The sequence below is a fragment of the Gambusia affinis genome, linkage group LG03, assembly GCF_019740435.1.
Source record: "Gambusia affinis linkage group LG03, SWU_Gaff_1.0, whole genome shotgun sequence".
NCBI lineage: Eukaryota > Metazoa > Chordata > Actinopteri > Cyprinodontiformes > Poeciliidae > Gambusia > Gambusia affinis.
In genome coordinates, this window is record NC_057870.1 from 27238048 (window position 1) to 27256205 (window position 18158).

General features: G+C 36.2%; 2 protein-coding genes across 3 annotated transcripts in view; both read right to left on the minus strand.

The window, feature by feature from the left end:
* Nucleotides 1-2835: 2835 nt before the first annotated feature.
* anxa3a (annexin A3a) lies at nucleotides 2836-7693 on the minus strand. Of its 2 annotated transcripts, none has more exons than XM_044110760.1 (14): nucleotides 7627-7693; nucleotides 6816-6846; nucleotides 6693-6740; nucleotides 6524-6611; nucleotides 6121-6215; nucleotides 5602-5715; nucleotides 5412-5502; nucleotides 5252-5331; nucleotides 4823-4879; nucleotides 4653-4746; nucleotides 4478-4573; nucleotides 3815-3873; nucleotides 3294-3416; nucleotides 2836-2912 (listed from the first exon to the last, which is right to left on the minus strand). In XM_044110760.1, the coding sequence occupies exons 2-14, from the start codon at nucleotides 6828-6830 to the stop codon at nucleotides 2853-2855; spliced, it is 1020 nt and encodes a 339-aa protein (XP_043966695.1). In that variant the 5' UTR covers nucleotides 6831-6846; nucleotides 7627-7693; the 3' UTR covers nucleotides 2836-2852. The 2 variants fall into 2 exon arrangements, with proteins under 2 accessions (XP_043966695.1, XP_043966696.1); XM_044110761.1 differs by having other exon boundaries at nucleotides 6816-6843; nucleotides 7627-7663.
* A 624-nt stretch (nucleotides 7694-8317) lies between these two features.
* The window catches only part of fras1 (Fraser extracellular matrix complex subunit 1), a 264241-nt gene continuing 254400 nt past the window's right edge, over nucleotides 8318-18158 (minus strand). The window contains 8 exon segments of the mRNA XM_044110758.1: nucleotides 8318-11326; nucleotides 12557-12703; nucleotides 14030-14235; nucleotides 15204-15370; nucleotides 16294-16410; nucleotides 16754-16913; nucleotides 17438-17545; nucleotides 17710-17860. Coding sequence (XP_043966693.1) covers nucleotides 10757-11326; nucleotides 12557-12703; nucleotides 14030-14235; nucleotides 15204-15370; nucleotides 16294-16410; nucleotides 16754-16913; nucleotides 17438-17545; nucleotides 17710-17860 — 1626 coding nt within the window. The 3' untranslated portion in view covers nucleotides 8318-10756.

Consider the following 18158-nt stretch of genomic DNA (forward strand, 5'->3'; position numbering starts at 1 on the left):
GACTGTCAGGATTTAACAATTTTCCCTTTACTAAACAATCAAACCTCATCAAAACAAGATGCAATCTGCAGACAACTGGCACACTGAACAAACAGAAAAAAGATCGGCATACCAACGCAATGTATATTTTACACCGGGCTAGCGGAGCTGCTGCTTACCTTACAGGCAGTAAACACACTGTAAGGAATACAGCAGCTCAGGCATAAAAAATCCCCTGCACTACGGTGTCCCCGGCAGGACAAACATCTCGGAATTGTGGTAATACCAGCAATTACATAAAACAATAGTACCGTCTTCTGTAACATTTATGCACTGCTTTACATTTACATCTGTGAATATAAAAATGTTTTACGAATATTTGACTGTTTGGTGTTGATGCATGACAAACGTAGGAATCTATTCTTTCCCATGAGACATTGTATGCAATGTGCTAGTGTTATGGTTTTCATGAACATAAAGTAAACTAGAAAATTCCTGAAGAAATTTAACTGGGGCCTGCCAAAGTGTGCCCGTCGGTTTGGACCCAGGGTTCCGATGCTAAAAATTAGCATCAATGCTAACCTAGCTAAATAGTAGTCATTAGCTTCTGGAAAGTCACAAGTATGTTAAGTAAGCTGGACGTGCACCATTGAGTATGTTAAAATGAGCGTATGAGCTGAAATTAGCCAAAATGCTAATGTAAGCCTAAATACTTTCAGCAGCATGTGGGGTATCATTAGAATGTTCTCAATAATTTACTTACTCCATTCAGTATACTAAACATGGCTATTAAGTCAGAAAAATAGGTAATAGCTTATTTAAGCTAAAAGGCTAATGCTAATCCTAACCTGAGAGAAACAGATAATGCAGAATCATATTATTGCACTGCCTGTGGCGGTGCACTAAGAAAAATAAAATGTTGAACATGGGTCAATACTCATTAAAACCTCAAAGTAATCAAAAAGTAATCAAAAGTAATTAGTTACATTACTTTTTAAAAGTAATCGAAAAAGTTACACTACAATTACATTTTAAACAAGGTAAATTGTAACTGTAACGGATTACATTTTTAAAGTAACTTACCCAACACTGGTAGCAGTTACAGGATGAGCATCAGTGGCCGGAGGGCCAACAGTGGCAGGACGAGGGACAGCTGTGGCAGGACGAGGGGCAGCTGTCGCAGGACGAGGGGCAGCTGTGGCAGGAGGGAGAGGATGAGTAGCAGTTACAGGATGAGCATCAGTGGCAGGACGAGGGACAGCTGTGGCAGGACGAGGGACAGCTGTGGCAGGACGAGGGACAGCTGTGGCAGGATGAGGGGCAGCTGTGGGGCAGAAAACCCATTTCGGCCGCTTGTATCCGTGATCTTGTTCTTTCGGTCATGACCCAAAGCTCATGACCATAGATGAGGGTGGGAACGTAGATCGACCGGTAAATCGAGAGCTGAGCCAAAAAGCGAAGCACTCGATCTTCATTATTTGCTATATTAAAGACACATGATATCCTAATTTATTGAATAAGACTGTCTGGCATTCACATGTAAGTTTTGGCTTTATTCTTAGCACTAGAAAAGAAAAGGCCTTCCAGTGACTGTGGGTTCATCAGCACCTTAAACCCTCCTGCTCCTCTTCATCCCCACCAACCTGCAACACAATGCAACACCCTTGAACAAAACTAAAACATAAAAATAGTTATATTATAGTAGCCTTAATTAAATTCTTTAATAGGTAACCAATTTAGATTTTTTTAATATTAAGACATTTGGAAAAACGTAAATGAGATTAAAAACTTCTCAATTTTTTTCCAGCAAAATTTCAGCATTTCAAATTCAGAAATGTCTTCATCTTTTCTACAACATTTTGGGTTTGTTCAATATAGATTTTCAAATTAAGTTTCTGAAGTTTTTTGACAGAAATGTACTCCTTTTACTTCTAAAAGACGATCAGTTTATTTCTTTTAGAAATTAACTGATCACAGTTTGTTTTTATGTTTAATAGTATTTAGTATCCCTTAGTATTTTGGATATTCATAACAATATTGTCAATGATAGATCATCTTGTCAAGATCTTTCATCTTGTCAATGATAGATCTGTCTTGACAAGATGATGGTGAAGTCTTTTAGGAATAAAAGACTTCACTCTTCTTTTACTTCTAATAAATAAAATAATATTTTTATAACTGTAAACTTGAAGCTTCCCAATCAGCTTTTAGTTCAATATGGCTAGAAAATGTGAGATTTATAATAAAGAATAAAACCTTTCTTCACGTCCTTATATTCCTGTTGGTGTTGAAACTGCGCCTCCTGGTGACTAGTTTGAGGAATTGCCACAATAATCAAAACCAGAATCCATTAATTCACATTTTTGGTGAATTCCTGCTAATAAACAAAACAAGAAACAAACATTTTCTGTGGTGAACAGTGGAGGTTTTTATTTTCTGTAAGCTAAAAAGACACAAACAAAAAAACTGCGCAAAAGTTTTAAACCAACTTTTAAAACTCCTCCTAAAGTTAAAGAAAAACATTCTTGTCATCATTTAAATTAGTTTTCATACGGAAGATCTCCATAATTTGATTTGTTGCATAGAATAAGTGTTGTTAAGAAACTTTCAGGTTTTAAAAGTTGTATCAGTTTAGAATGGTTTATAATTTAAATGTAAAACTTGAATTCTGATTTTATGTTTGAGTTTTCAGTTATAATATGACACCTTTTAGAGCTGAAACTAAATTTCAGCTAAATATTAAACTGAATAAACTAAATATCCATTTATTTATAAATTATGGATTAATTAAACATCAGTGAGAAGGGAAGGGAAGGACAGAAAGCCGACAGGATGAAAGAAACAGATCTATTTTTGTCTTCAGACGGATGACGTCAGTCGTCTCCTCCACAGATCGCCTTCAGGCAGTCGCCGTATTCGCCCGACACGTCGGACTGCAGAACAAAATTAAAAACAAAAACGGAACCATTTTAAAGCGAATAAAAAAATGCATCTATATAAATCAGACGGACGGATGGATTTTTTTTCATTCTTTAACTGAAACAACCTTCTTTGACCTTTAAGTTTCTGAAGGTCAGTCCAGGAAATTTGTTCCGTCTTCATGAGCAGATTAATAATCTCTAGTCTCCTGATCTAACAAAACTATTAGTCCATAAATATAACAGAGAAGTGAATCAAACCCAGAAACTCCTTGGATAACATTTAACTTGACATAAAGTCCATGTCGTGTTTTGAAGATGAAATCCACAATATGAACCAAACACTGAATGAAGTGGTGAAATTCTGGTGAACGTTTGAGTTCTGGTCCGACTCACCTCGATGTCGGACAGCAGAGAGTGTTGGTAGAGTTTCTTGAACTCTGCTCTGATGTCCAGCAGGTCGATCTCAGACCGGCTCACCATGATCCGGGTCAGAGTGGACTCATCGGTGCCACCGCCCTGAACAGAGACAAAACCAGAACTCTGGACTTTATTGACGACTGATTAAAACCAAAATCATCGTCGAAAGAATCTTTTGGACTTTGTGGCTGATGACAACAAAACATTTTAGTCTACATGCAGGTTTCTGAAACATGGTGGTGGCAGCATCATGGTGTGGGGTTCCTTTTATTCAGTAGGAACAAGGAAGCAAAGTAGAGTTTCTACTAACAGAATAAACATCAAAGAGAGCCCAAGTTTCAAGTTTTTCTTTATTTTAAAACCTTAACATTGAAATTAATTGTTGTTGGTTTTTGTTTTTTTTAAATACCAAAAATGTATTTAGTAAATATAAAAAACAAAAACTTTATCCCTTCTGAAATGTGCTCTGGAACCAGCATGTATAAAAGCTGATTTACCTTCATGCTCTCATGCAGCAGTTCTGCAAAATACGCCGGTAAACTCTTTGCACATTTCACTGCAGAAAGAAAGAAAGAGTTGTTACAAAAGCAGCATTTTAGTATCAGCAGCAAATTTTAAATGGTTTATGAGGGCTATCTGAAAAAGACAAAAAACAAGAGCAAATTTCCACCAAAAGTATTCCAGAAAATGATTGAAAATGTTTGAATTTGAGAAGTTGAAAATATTTTTTCCCCCAAAACTCAAAAACGTTTGACACTTGAAAGTCAGAATTTCTTTTTCAAATTATTATCTGTTTTTTTTTTTTTTTTAATTTTGAAAGTCTTGAGCTTTGGAAAATTTCTGAGTCGAAAATATTCCACCTTTGAAACTTAAACATTTTGAGATGAATCTCAGAAACAAAACAACAAAAAAAGAACAAGAACAGTAAAAATGAAAGGTCTAAAATGTGCTAGAAAAAAAACCTCAGGAATTTTTAGATTAATTTCAGAAATCTATAAAAACAAGAACATTTCTGAGTTTGACAAGTTGAAAATTTGGAGGCAATAATTTACTCCTTTTTTTCTTTCCCTTTCTCTCTACATTAGCCCTCATATTTGCTGTTGTAGTTTAAACTTCTAGAATCGGAGCAGGAAAATAAATGTTCATGGAAACCAGTTTACCAACGGCCACCAGCAGCTCCTCCAGTTTTCCAGACATTTCTCCTTCGATGCTCTGCTGCAGCGTTTTCCCGCTGATGTTCTTGTATTCGATTAAAACTGCAAAAAAATGGCCGTCACTTTACATTTGTAATAATCCCGGTTTTCTCTTTGGGTTTCCAAACAGAGCCGGTCTTACTCTGCCTGAGCTGAGCTATGCTTCTTTTGCAGAGGATCTCAATAAACTTGGACTCATCTGTGCCCCACTTCTTCTCCCCGGCTTTGTAAAGTGTCTTAGGGGAAAAAATATTGAAGTTCAAAACAAAATAGAAGCATATCAATTGTATATTTTGGGTTTAGTTACTTCACCTCGGCGTCTTCCTTTGCTTTTCCGACATCTACAGAGTCGCTCCCGTCCCTCTCACCCTACAAAAAGCAGAATTCACTTTATTCCTGTTTTATAAGCTTTTATCATCATCCGGCTGTGTTACACCTTAAATAGAGCTCTAAACATTAACAAATGGATCGGAATGAGCGACTGTCGCCTCACTGTTACATTAGAAATGAATGAAGAACATTTAAAACAAAATCACTTCCTTTAAACTTTCCTGAACATAAAAACCTGAAAAACTTCCAACTTCTAATGGGTTGGAAGGACTTGCACAACTGCGTCCATGTTTATATTTCAAGCTTACTTAGGCATTGTGATTAATCCTGATTAATCTGATTAAAATAATTGATTGACAGCTCTAGTTAAGCTGTCAATTTTGAGGTAATTTTCTTATTTTTTTTCTAGACCTTTGCCAGGGAAAGAAGCGCTTTGGAAAAATCTCCAGAAACTTCACTCTCCAACTCAACAACCAGGTCCTTCTTCATTTCTGAAGAGGAAATAAATGGAGGTCATAAATCTGTTTTCTGCAACAAAACCCATAAACTAAGACGGAAGATGCTTCTTTACCTTTTAGGTAAACGTCTTTGAGAGCTTTGATTTGCTGCTTGGACCTGGAGGCAAAGATTTCAATCAGGACGCGGTCTTTTGTACCAGCTCCCTGCAGTAAGACACATTTTAGACAAATGATATTGTACAGTAATAAACGCTGTTTAATAAAAAAAAAAACAGTTTTTGAAAAGGATCTATGTGAGAGTACTTTCATGGCTCGGGTGACTTCGTGGCAGTCGTACGCTGCAGGGGGAGTGATGAGCGCCAGCAGCAGCTCCTCAAAGTCTCCGCCCGTGTCGCCTTTCAGGTCTTTCTCCAGCGTCTGAAACGCAAATAGAGGCGACAGATCCAGAGGTTTACTCTGCGTGTTCAGAACCACGCCCTCGGAAATAAAGCAAATACAGAAAATAAAGCAAACGAATTGCTGCAAAGTAAGTCAAAATGAGCACACAATCTGTTCAAAGTGAATATATGAAGCACAAATGTGAAAATTTGGACTAATAACATTGGAGAACACGACTTATTTTATTATTCTTTTTGTCTGTTCTGGGAAAAGTCATTCCTGTTTAAGTTTTTAAAAAATTATAATGTGTTTTTAATCAGGAAAGTGAGTTTTAGGAGGTCTTAATATGAAAACATTCTCATTTATTTCTCATTTAACAATTAGAAACACTCCGATTAACAACATTTTCATAGCAATATAGTAATAAAATGAAGAAAATCTTACTCTGCCGGTGGCTTTTTCATACGCTTTGCAGATGAGCTGCCTCTGATCGTTGCTTCTTTGTGTCAGGATTTCAATCAGGACTTTCTCATTTGTCCCTAAAAATAAAAGATAACAATGAAACATGAATCTCTGTTTCTGTCATAAATCTGGAGACAATTTATGTTAAATGAAGCACCAAAAGTAGTAGATTTGTTTCAATTTCAAAACATCGGCCATCAACTTGAAAAACATTTTTAACAAAAATTATTTATTGGATTTTTAGAAGTTAAACAGTTTTGCACCAATCTGTCTTATTGATTATTTAAAACGTTTAGAAGACGAAAAGTAAACACAAGTTTTCTCCAAAGAAAAAAGGAAAAAGTAAGCTTAACAAATACAGTGTGAAGGGATTTAAAATGTGTACCGAGTCCTTCAATGGCGTCCTTCAGAGCTGCAGCGTCTTTTTCTGCATCAAAGTTTGCTTTAGGCTTGATGGTTCCTCTCTGGCCGTTCTAAAAAAAAGACATTCAGATTTAACGATTAATTAAAACCCTGCATAGTTTCTCATATAGAAAAATCAGAGTTGGACTTACTTCAGCAGCAGAAGATGATGGGGAAGCCACAAGACTTTCCAAATCATCCTGAAAATAAATGGATTTAACATGTAAAACTCTTTAATAAAAACTTTAAAAATATAAAATAAAAACCTCTCTCACCCATAAAGAAGCCATGATGAATGTAGATCTTCTGTAAGACATTAGAAACAATCTTAATCTAAATTATACATTTAAATACACTGCAAAAACATAAAATCTTACCAAGTATTTTTGGTCTTGTTTCTACTGTAAATTTCTTAGTACACTTGAATAATTAACAAAATTAACTTATAAGAAACTTTTCAGCAAGATATATGAGCTTATTTTCAGTAAATAATCACTTCATATTGATTAAATAATGCTAGTTACATTGGCAGAGTTTTATTTCACATACAGGATATGTTTTCTCATGTTTTAAGTTAAACTAGTCCTCTTTCATCAATATTAGGAATTATTAAATTAAAACAAGCTCTTATATCTTGCTGGAAAGTTACTTTTAAGTTAGTTTTATCTCGTGTCAAGTGTACTCAAGATAATTCAACTAGAAACTAGACAAGAATACTTGGTAAGATTTTGTGCTTTTACAGTGTACTAAACAAATAATCAAGAGGCCTGGATTAAAGATGATTAAAATATGAATTATATGTAGTGCGTAGTGAACTGTCGTACTTTATCATGTTTTAAAAAAGTATTTATATGAAGCGACTTTTCCTTCTGCTTTGGTGGAAGGAAACAATGGAAATACGCTGCTGTGTAAAATGAGACCAGCTTTGCATTGAAGCAGTGACTAAAGGCAGCTTGATGGAACTGTAAAAGAAAAGTCTGCTTTCTGTACAAACTGGGTACTTTAAACCTTCTAATTATGCAAAAATAAAACTTTTAGAAACCAGAAACTTACAGATAATCAAACAGGAAAAGGAGAGAAACTCACCTTTGTCTCTGAAGAGGATCGTTTCTTTCTGCCACACCTTCTGCTTACCTGGAAACTCTGAATCCACCTGTAGAAAAAACAGTTGGCCACACCTGTTAAACAGGTGTGGCCAAACAGCTGTCCCTGAAGACATCGTGTCTTCAGGGACAGCTCGTAAAATCCAGTTACTAACTAGTTTAATCAAAAGAACACAACTTTTAGATTTGTAGTGAAACCAAATGTTACTTGGAAACTTTACGACAGCCATAATAGATAAAAACACAAAATAGTAATACATTTCCAAGAAAAAAAAAACAACTGAGGAATCACAGAAATTTTCTAGAAAACAAATCTGAATTTTCCAAGTTTGAAAAGTAGAATATGTGCTAGAAAAAACTCGGAAATTTCTGATTTTGAAAAGCCAAAAATTTGCAAGGAAAAACTGAGAAATTCTGATCTAAATTTTTTCTCACAAAAACTCAAGAAATTTCTGAGCTTGAAAAGTCAAGAATTGGTGAGAAAAACTCAAAGTTTTAGATTAATTGACGGTACATTAGGGCAGAAATATCAATACTGCAGATATTGAAACAGCAAACATTGGTGTCACTCAAGACTTTTGTCCATGAGTATTTCAAGCTTTAAAAATACACAAATTAAAAAAAGTGCCAAACCATAAATAACATAATAAATGGACAAAAAACTGGTTTTTAATTTTACAGTTATTTTATTATTAAAAAAGGCACCAAATACAGGCATCATACTAATATCATTGTGTTTTCCAAAAATTATAGCACCAAAAATATAATTTTTTTTCTCCCAAATCCCCCATTTTCATGTTTTTATAGGCACACATTTGAAAAAGAAGTGGTGTTATTAGATAAATACAAACCAGTGTCAAACACTTAAAAAAACCAACATCAGTAGCTGGGCTGTAATTGAACAAATCAGACGAATGAAACAAATGAATGAAGAGTAACAGAGTGAGATCTGTGAGTCTTTGGGCCGAACGAAGGCAGGCGGACGCATCATTCTTATAAAAACACGTTTTTTAAAATGTTAGTACTTTCATTCAGACAGTAGTAAGGCTGAAGCAGTCATTTGGGTGAATCGACGCTCTTCGATTGAAATACTTTGGACGATCTGTTCTCAGTCTCATGAGCAAAAATACTGCATGGCACTTGGAAATCGACAGCTGATTGGATTACAGTACAAGCACGGAAATAAAAAGTGTTAAAAAGAAAGAAATCAAAATGTCAGTACATATAACTCTTTAAACCCCCTGTAACAGTGGATTAACTTCAGGCTAGTTGATAAAATAAAGAGCAGACAGAGCTTAATATTAAATTAAAACATTAAATATCATAAAAATTAGAATTGATGAAGGAGAGAGTAGAATAGTTTTATCCAGGCTACAATAAAACAGCAGATCCAACTTTTCTTTAGTTGGATTTCGTATCTTTCACCGATACAATATCAATATGTTAGGTATTAATCTAAATTTGGCGTTTCAAGCCATTAATAATTGTGTAGATTTCATTGTGTGTGTAATAAATCTGAAATGTTTCACTTTCTGAAATGAGAATGAAAATAAAAATATGAGACGTTTTTTTCCATTTTAAAATTTTTGGAGATTAAACTATTTAGTTTCCCCCCCATTTTTATTTATTTAATATTTTCAGTTTATGAAAACTTATAGGGGGCCTTTGTTAGTTATTTTATATTATATTTAGAATTAAAACAGCTGGGTGTTTTTTTATTAAGCACTTTGCTTTTAGAACCAGTAGAAACCCAAATGGAAATACAAATAGGTGCAAAATGTGAATTCTGCATAATAGATCCCCCTTAATAAAAAATAAAATGTGTCCCTGTTTTCTATTTGAACACAATCTATTTGGGCACAAATAGATTGTGTTCAAAGCATGAAAGGTTGTACAGGTGAGAGTAGAATGGCATTAATCCAGAGTAAAAGGGGGTGTAATCTAGGCTTAATATGCTTTTTAATTAAATAAGTCAAAGCTCTTCCTCGTGAAGAAAAGACTAACTGAAGTTGTGACATAATTGCACTTGAAGGCATCATTCATTTTTTTATTTGCACTCACTCAGCCTGCAACAAAAGCAGCTTTGCTTGTGCTTTATATTTAAACAACTTCAGCAGGTTGTTCCAGTTAATTTATCTGCAGGATGATTGTGTGACATACGAGGTAAAGATGCAGGAAAGGAAGACATTTTTCCTCGTCTGCCTCTTCGTACAGCAGTGAAATGAAACGATGCAGCAGATAGAAACCATAAATGTCTGAGCTACTGTTCACCTTTCGGTGGTAAAACCGAGATGAATGTCGACTAAAAAGAGAAATAAAGATGAAAATCAGATGCAGCTGAGCAGTTTGTGGATTCCTGAGGTAGCCCAGTTGGCTGAACGTCACACGTTTCCCTTTTTTTTTTCTCAAAGTGGTATAAAAATACATAAACATTCCTTTAAGTACAAATTTTTCAGTTTAGAAAATACCAATTTTGATGCTGTTTTGTTGTCCTTTGTCAGTAGCTGCGATTCCGTTACAAATGTGTGCAAAACTTTGTCAATATTCTGCTAATTTAGAAAAAAAAAACAATCTTGTAACAGTGTTTTCATTACATTAGAAACACAATTAAAATCACACCTGAATAAGTTTGTTCACACATTCAGTCATTAAAAAACAAGCCGCTCAGTTATCCTTCAACTACTTCCTGTCAGCTTCTGACATTCCTAGAGATTTTTTTTTAATTGCTGTATTTCGATTAAGCAAATTTATTTTTAAAATGTCAGGTCAATGGAAACAGTTATTGAGTATAAAAATAGTTTTTTTGGCTGTATCTAAATTGGTTTACGTTGCAAAACTGCACATGATCACATGATCAACAACCGGATGTTTCCACTGGTGAAAACCACGAAGAAGACGACGGCAGGATGTAGCTGGAGAGTCATGCGCGGCAGGTTTTCTTGATGACTTGTCTCGATAGGAAACTTATTCTCGTGTGATTTTAGTTGAGTTTCATATTTAATGGAAACACTGTGACTGTGTAATTGTTCTTTTTTTCGGTATTAGTGGAATATTGACAAAGTTTTGCTCACATTTGTGACAGAAAAGAAGCTAACGGAAACGCAGCGAGTGTTTCAGACCTCAGTGCCGTCGCCGAGGTTGTTGTGGATTTTGACCTCCAGGTTGACCTGCTTCACTTTGCCGTTCGGCTCCTGGTTGCGGTTGATGTTGACGTTCCTCACGGTGCAGTGCTTCGTGCCGAAGTTCTTTTCCACGCACTTGTCCAAGCACACCTCCACCTTGGTGTTGAGCGGATACTCCTCGTAGCCCTTCGGAGTCTTCGTCGCCTTCTTGGTCGACCGCCTGCAGCGGCGGAACAGGAAGCAGGAAGCCAGCAGCGCCAGCACCAGCAGGGTGATGGCGGCCACGCCGCCGCCCACGGAGCTGCCCACGTGGGCGTTGAAGGAGGCGGACGGGCCGGCCTCCAGGCGCAGCGACTTCATGTTGGTGCCGTTCTTCACCTGGTCGCCCTCGTTGTCGTAGATGAGCGACTCGTCGAGCGTCAGACGCCCGCTGCGGTCCACCAGGTCGCGTTTGGAGCGGCTCACCTGATACGTCAGCGAGCGCTGAATCCTGGGGCTGGAGCGCGACTCTGGACCGATGACGTAGATCACCTGCAGGTACCACTGGTGGCCCGCCTCCACCTGTCAGTCAGAGAGGTAATTTATTAATAAGTAATTTATTTATTAGTTTATTTAGCTGAAATGTTGTCCGTTAATTCACATTTCTGACAAGGACAAGCTTTTCTGTTTTTATTAATAATGGACTACTGAGCAAAAACGCATCCATGTACTGGATTTAAAGATCAAATTTCCACTAACATGCAGCGACATTTTAAACAATAAAAACAACAAAACTACTGCAGAATTAGCATTAGACTAAGAAAATTGTGTTTTTTGAAATTACAAAAAACGACGTTCTAATAATACGAGAATAAACTCATATTATTACCAGAATAAAGTAGCAAAATTACAAGACACAGTCACATTATCAGTCAAAATAATACAAGAATAAGATTGTAATATTATCAGAAAAAAGTAGTAATAATAAAAAAGTAAAATCAATAATACAGGATATTAATAATACTCATAATGCTACTAAATTATAGTGGTACTAATAAGATATAGTATACTAATAATAACGCTAATAATATTACCAAATTAAAGTCATAATAACGAGAACAAAGTTGTAAAAATAAAAGTTGACTTTGCTTTCACTGAGTTTATTCTCACGTTATTATATCTTTATTCTCATATTTTACAACTATTCTAATAAAAGTCATAATAATGAAAAACTAAACTAATTTTACCAAAATAAAATCGTAATAATACGACACTATTTTGGTAAAACAAAGTTGTAATATTATACACATGAGTAATGTTAAACATGTGAGTTTATTCTCATATTTTTCTGACTCTATTCTTAGAAAAGAGTCGTAATATAATGAAAATAAACTCATATTACCAGAATAAGATAGTAGGATTAGAGTCATAATATTATTGGAATTAAGTGACATTAATACAAGTATAAAGTAGTAATTTTGTGTAGTAACTGTGTTAAAACTGGGAATATTGAGCATCTGGTGACGCTGGGCGTCTGTTTTACAAACTAAGAAATACTCAGTCATTTAACAAATTGTTATCACTATTATTATCATCTTGAAGTGATTGTGAAAATTACTGAGTTTATTTCAAAGAAACCAAATGGACTTACCAATCAGGTCATATCAGATCTCAACACAACATTTTCTGGTAATTTTATAGTTTCCTTCTGCTAATATTATGACTACATTCTCATAATATTATAAATTTTTCTTATAATAAAAAATACTTTAAACAAAACAAACTGTTCTGTAAAAACAGGAATTCACTGACCTTGTAAAGAGCATCGACCTTCATGGTGAAGCCGTCGACGCCCGGCATGGCCGCCATGGCCTGCAGCTCCGGGACGTCGGAGGCAAAATCTGCCTCGAACGGAACGTCGTGAAAAAACCTGTGGCATACGTCGGGCTGTTTACGATCCTGAAACACAATCAGAGCAGATCAAAACAGAATATTAAACATTTTAAAACTAAAATGGTTGCTTTGATTTTTAAACCAGTGGCACTCTCAGAACATGTCAGGAGTCATGGGCACCTCAGTCCCCCCTCTTGGGGGCGCCACTGTTTTAAATTTAAATGTAAATACCTGGTTTTTAATATCAAAAACTAAGAGAACTACAGCAGCAAACCTTAAGGTAGTTAGAATATCATCTGTATGACAAACCACTGTCAAAACCAGTTTGTCCAGTGTGAACTGGTCTGGAAAGCTGTTAAACTAGAAAGTTTTCTTTGAGCATTTTGCTGTGAAAGAAAAATTAGGATGCCTTGAAATAATAATAGCAGAAGAATTACAGAAAAATAGATTACAAAAATAAATTATTACTATGCATGAGAAAAATACCCAGAAAACTAGCAGCAGCCTCAGGCTTGTTGTTTGTTGTTGGGCTGAAACAGATTTTGTTGTGCTTCTGAACAATGACAATAAAGGCTGATTCAGAAATCTTCAAAGTGACATTGCTATATATTTTTGTCAAAGGAGGGTAGAGGTCTCAAAAATTGTACTCGTGTAAAAGCAGCACTACTCCATCATATTTTTAATTTACTAAAAGCAAAAAGCAGCCGAACAATGAATTAGTCAAGCAAGAGTAAAAAAGTATGTGGTAAAAAGTTTACTCAAGTTCTGAGTAACTAATCAAATTATCAATCACTTAAGTATGTAAAAACTACATCATCAGATGAACCAAAATATAAAGTCAAGTGGCAATTTTTGTATTTAAATGACAAAAATTACAATAATTTATATAAGTAACAAAAAATAACAAAATCAGGCAAAAAATCTGATTCTTTCAATAATAAACTTCAGAATATTTAACAAAAACTGCAGGTGTGTGTCTGTGTCTGGTGAATTTTTTGTTTTTCATTCAGTGAAGGAGAGAATCCAGAAATTTTACTCCAGTAACAGTAGAGATACTTCATAATAAAATGACTCAAACAAAAGTAAAAAGTACAGCGTAGTAAAAATATTTGTAAAAGTAACAAAGTTACTTAAGAAAATGTAATTGAGTAAATGTAACTAGATAATAAACAATTCTGTAAACTGTCCAGATTTCATGGTTACAACCACAAATATATGTGTGGAATAAATGAAACTCTCAGAAGGGCAGATGAAATAAATTAACTAACTTTCAGAGAAATGTGTTACAATAAGTCAAGTAGGTGAAAGAAATGTATAAAAAAAACAATAAGAAAAACAAAACAATAAACCCCAAATATTCATACAAAACAAAAAAGATTAAATAAAAGTTACCAGCAGCAGGAAGCGATGTTTGAGATGTTTGTTGGGTTGGATGCAGCCGTACTGCGGCCCCTCGTTGTACAGGGTCCCAGTAGGATCGAAGAAGGGAACGTAGCCGTCCCGCCCCGTGCACAGGTAAACCTTCTCCAGCTGCAGCTTGTATGCTGCGTTCAGGTTCTGCTCCGGGTTCCACAGCACTCTGCCATACAGAGTCTGACCTGCAGGGGGCAGCGAGTGGACCAGAGAGGAGTTAAACGGTTTAAGTAAGGTGTTTCGCTGCATATGAGAAAACAAATACTTCCAGTGAGGAGATTTTTATCTGTGTTTGTATTTAATTGTAATTGTAAATAAAGCAATAATATATATTGTGATAAACATGTGATCAATATTAATATAGAATACATCTCAATAATAAATATATAGAATATTCACTGAACCCCTATCCAGAACCACACAGCATTCTGGGAGATGTAGGAAGGGGAAACACCTTAGCTAGCTAAACAAAGTTGGTGGAATCAACTAACTCACTCACTCTTTGGTTACCTAGCAACAACCTGCTGGGTAACAAGCAGTTTCAAGTTCCCCCTCCCTCAAACTTCGGTTACCTAGCAACAACCTGTTGAGTAACTGGCTCAGCAGCAGTTTAATATTTTGCCACCGAGCATCATAACTTATTTAAAAATGAAAAACAACAGAGTGGATTGAAAAACTGAATAAAAAAGAAAACGTCACTACACCAGCTTGGCAACGTTTATTGATATTGACTGATATGAAATGGTTATATAATGATATGTTTTCAGCCATATCGTCCAGCCCTAAAAGATAATATATTATTTGAAAAGAATATTAAGAAATTAAGATAAAATCAAATCAAATGTATGTGCACAGCTACAATAATCAAATATAGGTAAAAATAGAGGGATACATTTCCGCTTCTCATGAAGAAGTGATTAACGCCATAAGTTTCTATTTCTTATAAAAAAAGAAAAACTTCAGACTTTTAACTCTACTGTCAAATTGACAGCTTTGGCCCAATTAAATAATTTCTGGATTCTGGGATTTAAATATTCAATGACAGCTATAAAATTGAGATATGTATCAGATCCTATTTATATTACAGCATCCTTGGAAGCTAAATATGAAAAATGTGGAAAAGCATGAAGGATGGGTTATTTTTTACTCCTACCCATGGAGAAGGCTCCCTTGTAATCCATCTCTGCCATGGAGACGTCGGCGGAGGCCGGATCCAGCAGGAAAACCTTCTCGTTGTTGCACAGCTGGAACTCCGTGTTGAGGGAGTAAACAACCGGAACGGGCCGGTTGGTCTGCTGGAAGGCAATTGGAACGAGGAACCTGTTGGAGTAGAAAAAAAGTGTTCAGGAAACAACTGATTGCTGGTAACACCGGGTTTCTGCAGGTTTCACCACCGCAAATTAAAAGCTTTTTAAGACCACTGTGAATTAAATTTAAGACCTGTATCACCACAGAAACGTACCAAAGAAAACTGCATATTTTACATTGTAATAGTGCCAAGTTGTTTATATGGGTCAACAACCCATATAACAGACAACAACAAAAGACAAACGTTCAGCCAACTGGTGATAAATTCACACTTTCACTTGATTTACCCCGAAAAAGCTAGCTAGCAAGTACATATTAGCAACTAGATAGCGGTAGCCTCAACCACCTCAAGTCACAGAATGGAGTGGCTATAAATTTACATTTCGTCATGATAAGACGCAAAAAAAGCTAACTAGGTTATAATTAACATCTAGTTAGCCCCACCAACAAAAGTCACAGAACAGAATGGTGATAAATTTCCACAAAAATTAAGATCACTTGCTAGTTAGCAAAAGTATATTAGCAGTTAGTTAGCGGTAGCTTCAACTGCCACAATTCACACAAGGATATGGCGATAAATTGACACTTTCTCAAGATAAGTGCAACAAACTAAGCTACCCGGTTAGTAAGGATACATTAGCAGCTAGATAGCGGTAGATCAACTAAGTCAAGTCACAGAACGGATTGAAGATGTCTGTACAAGCCTCTAACGTTTGCTTGATATAAAAGTCCAGCTAGAAAAATAAATTACATAGAATATACAAAATTAAATAATTGACAAAATTTAAGACATGCAATTAATAATTTTAAAGGCCAACTTACATTTCTTCATGGATTTAAGACATTTAAAGGCCTTAATTTTAGAACCATAAATTTTAGACTTTTTAAGGACAAGCTGTAATATCTCATAGATCTCCACAATCTGTGGTTCGTACTTCTCTGGAGCGTGAGCCGTGCAGGACAGAGGTTTATCTCCCGGGTCGATCCAGGGCTGGGTCGGTTGAACAGTGCACGGGATCAAGAAGACGGTGTACTCCCCAGAGTAGTCCTTTCTGCAGAACATGCAAAGAATATTAGATGCTCACAAAGGAATCAAGATGAGAAAATCTACAAAGACAAATGTGAAGGTTGTTAAGTCAATCAAGAAATGTTAAAAACATCTTACCAAGTATTTGGTCTAGATTCTAGTGCAAGGACACTTGAAAAGAGACAAAACTAACTTAAAAGTTATTTGCAAGTTAGTTTTGTTTTATTTCAAATGTACTATAATATTTGTAGTAGAAACTGGACCAGAAATACCTGGTAATATCTTGAATTTTTGCAGTGTTGTCCATTTAAATGAACAGTACCCTCCATTCCTCATTAGATTGTTTCTTCTGTGTGTCTTGTTCCCACCTGCTGTATGAGCTGGTGGCCCTCCAAAGCTGATACGGCGAGTCGAAGGTCTGCGCGCTCCACAGAAGTTGCATGTCGAATTCGATGCCCCCCAGGTGGTCGGGGGCCATCAGGCGAGATTTGTGACCCGGCAGCGTGTGGTGATCCAGAACAAACTGACCTGAAGTAAACGGCAGGAAAAAATGCATATAAGACTTTCTCAAAATCTTTCTCATTAATATTTCCAGCCCTACTTGTACTAATATGAACTAAAGGCAATTTGGAAAATTCGGTAAAAGCGCCACCTAGTGGGAGAATGCAGGAAAGGTGTGAGAGCGTTGACGACGACGACGGGGTGGCAGTGCCGGAGTGGCACCGAGTGGTGAGAGCCGCCCAATGCTGCATGCAAGTTTAATTAATTTCTATGCTCATAGCATAGAATTAGACTGAATAGATTTGCCCTTTTTGATCAGGCACATTGTTACTGATACCAAAGATAGAATTATTTTCAATAACTGAAAATAATACAGATATTAATATCGGATCGGTGCATCTCTAAACTTGTGCCCCAAAAGACATAAAACATGTTTTTACTACTTTATCACATGTTTATGTTTCTCTTCATTCAGGAGATTTTGTAGGAGAAAATGTAAAACAGTAATCTGAGCTCCTTTGCAGAGTGCTTGTCTGTTGCTGTGAACCGACCTCTGAATTTGGCATGAGTTTTGAACTCAATCACAAGCCGGCCGTCCTCTCTGATAAAGATCCTGATGATCTGCAGTCTGGCTGAAAGGACGCTGTCAGTCTGGATCCCTGCAGACAGGAAGACAACAGAAGTTAAGAACCAAGGTGCAACCCTTATCACAGTAACCTCTCTCTCAGTTATCTGATGTTAAACGGTTTTAATTTCCGTTCCGGTGGCTGAAGCGTAAAGAGAATTGATCAGGAGTGATTTTTTTTCTGCGTTTAGTCCTGACCTGTCCTCCAGAGCACCGTGTCGTAGAAGAAGGAGAACTCCATCTCGGTGTGATGCTCCAGAGAGGCCCAACCTCTAGGCGCCGTCACATAGATGTAGGAGACGTAGAGAGGAACCTGCACAGTCAGGAAGGACTGAGCCGAGTCCCGAACCTGAGGAAACAAACAAAAAAGAACAAAAGTGTGTCTTTTAATTCTGTTTCTCCACTTCCAGGCTATGAGCTCATGTCCAGGGTTTCAACTCTGTCTAATAAAGTTTGAAATTTGATTTAAAGGTGACCTATTATGTTTCCATGAGCAGGTTAGGACAGCTCTATAAATGGGCTACAAAACATTTCCACATTTTTTTTGACAAAAGATGTGTGAGCTTGGTGAGTCTTTATAATGGGACTTTAGTCTGTTTTATGGCATCTTGTCACTTTAAATCTAAAAATCTTCTGCTGGCCACACT

Excerpts from the sequence above, each read along its gene's own strand:
- anxa3a (XM_044110760.1), bottom strand. Across the intron at positions 5,332-5,411 it reads CAAAGACGTTTACCTAAAAG|AAATGAAGAAGGACCTGGTT; the intron begins GTAAAGAAGCAT and ends TTTCCTCTTCAG. Across the intron at positions 3,874-4,477 it reads GGAGCTGCTGGTGGCCGTTG|TGAAATGTGCAAAGAGTTTA; the intron begins GTAAACTGGTTT and ends TTCTTTCTGCAG.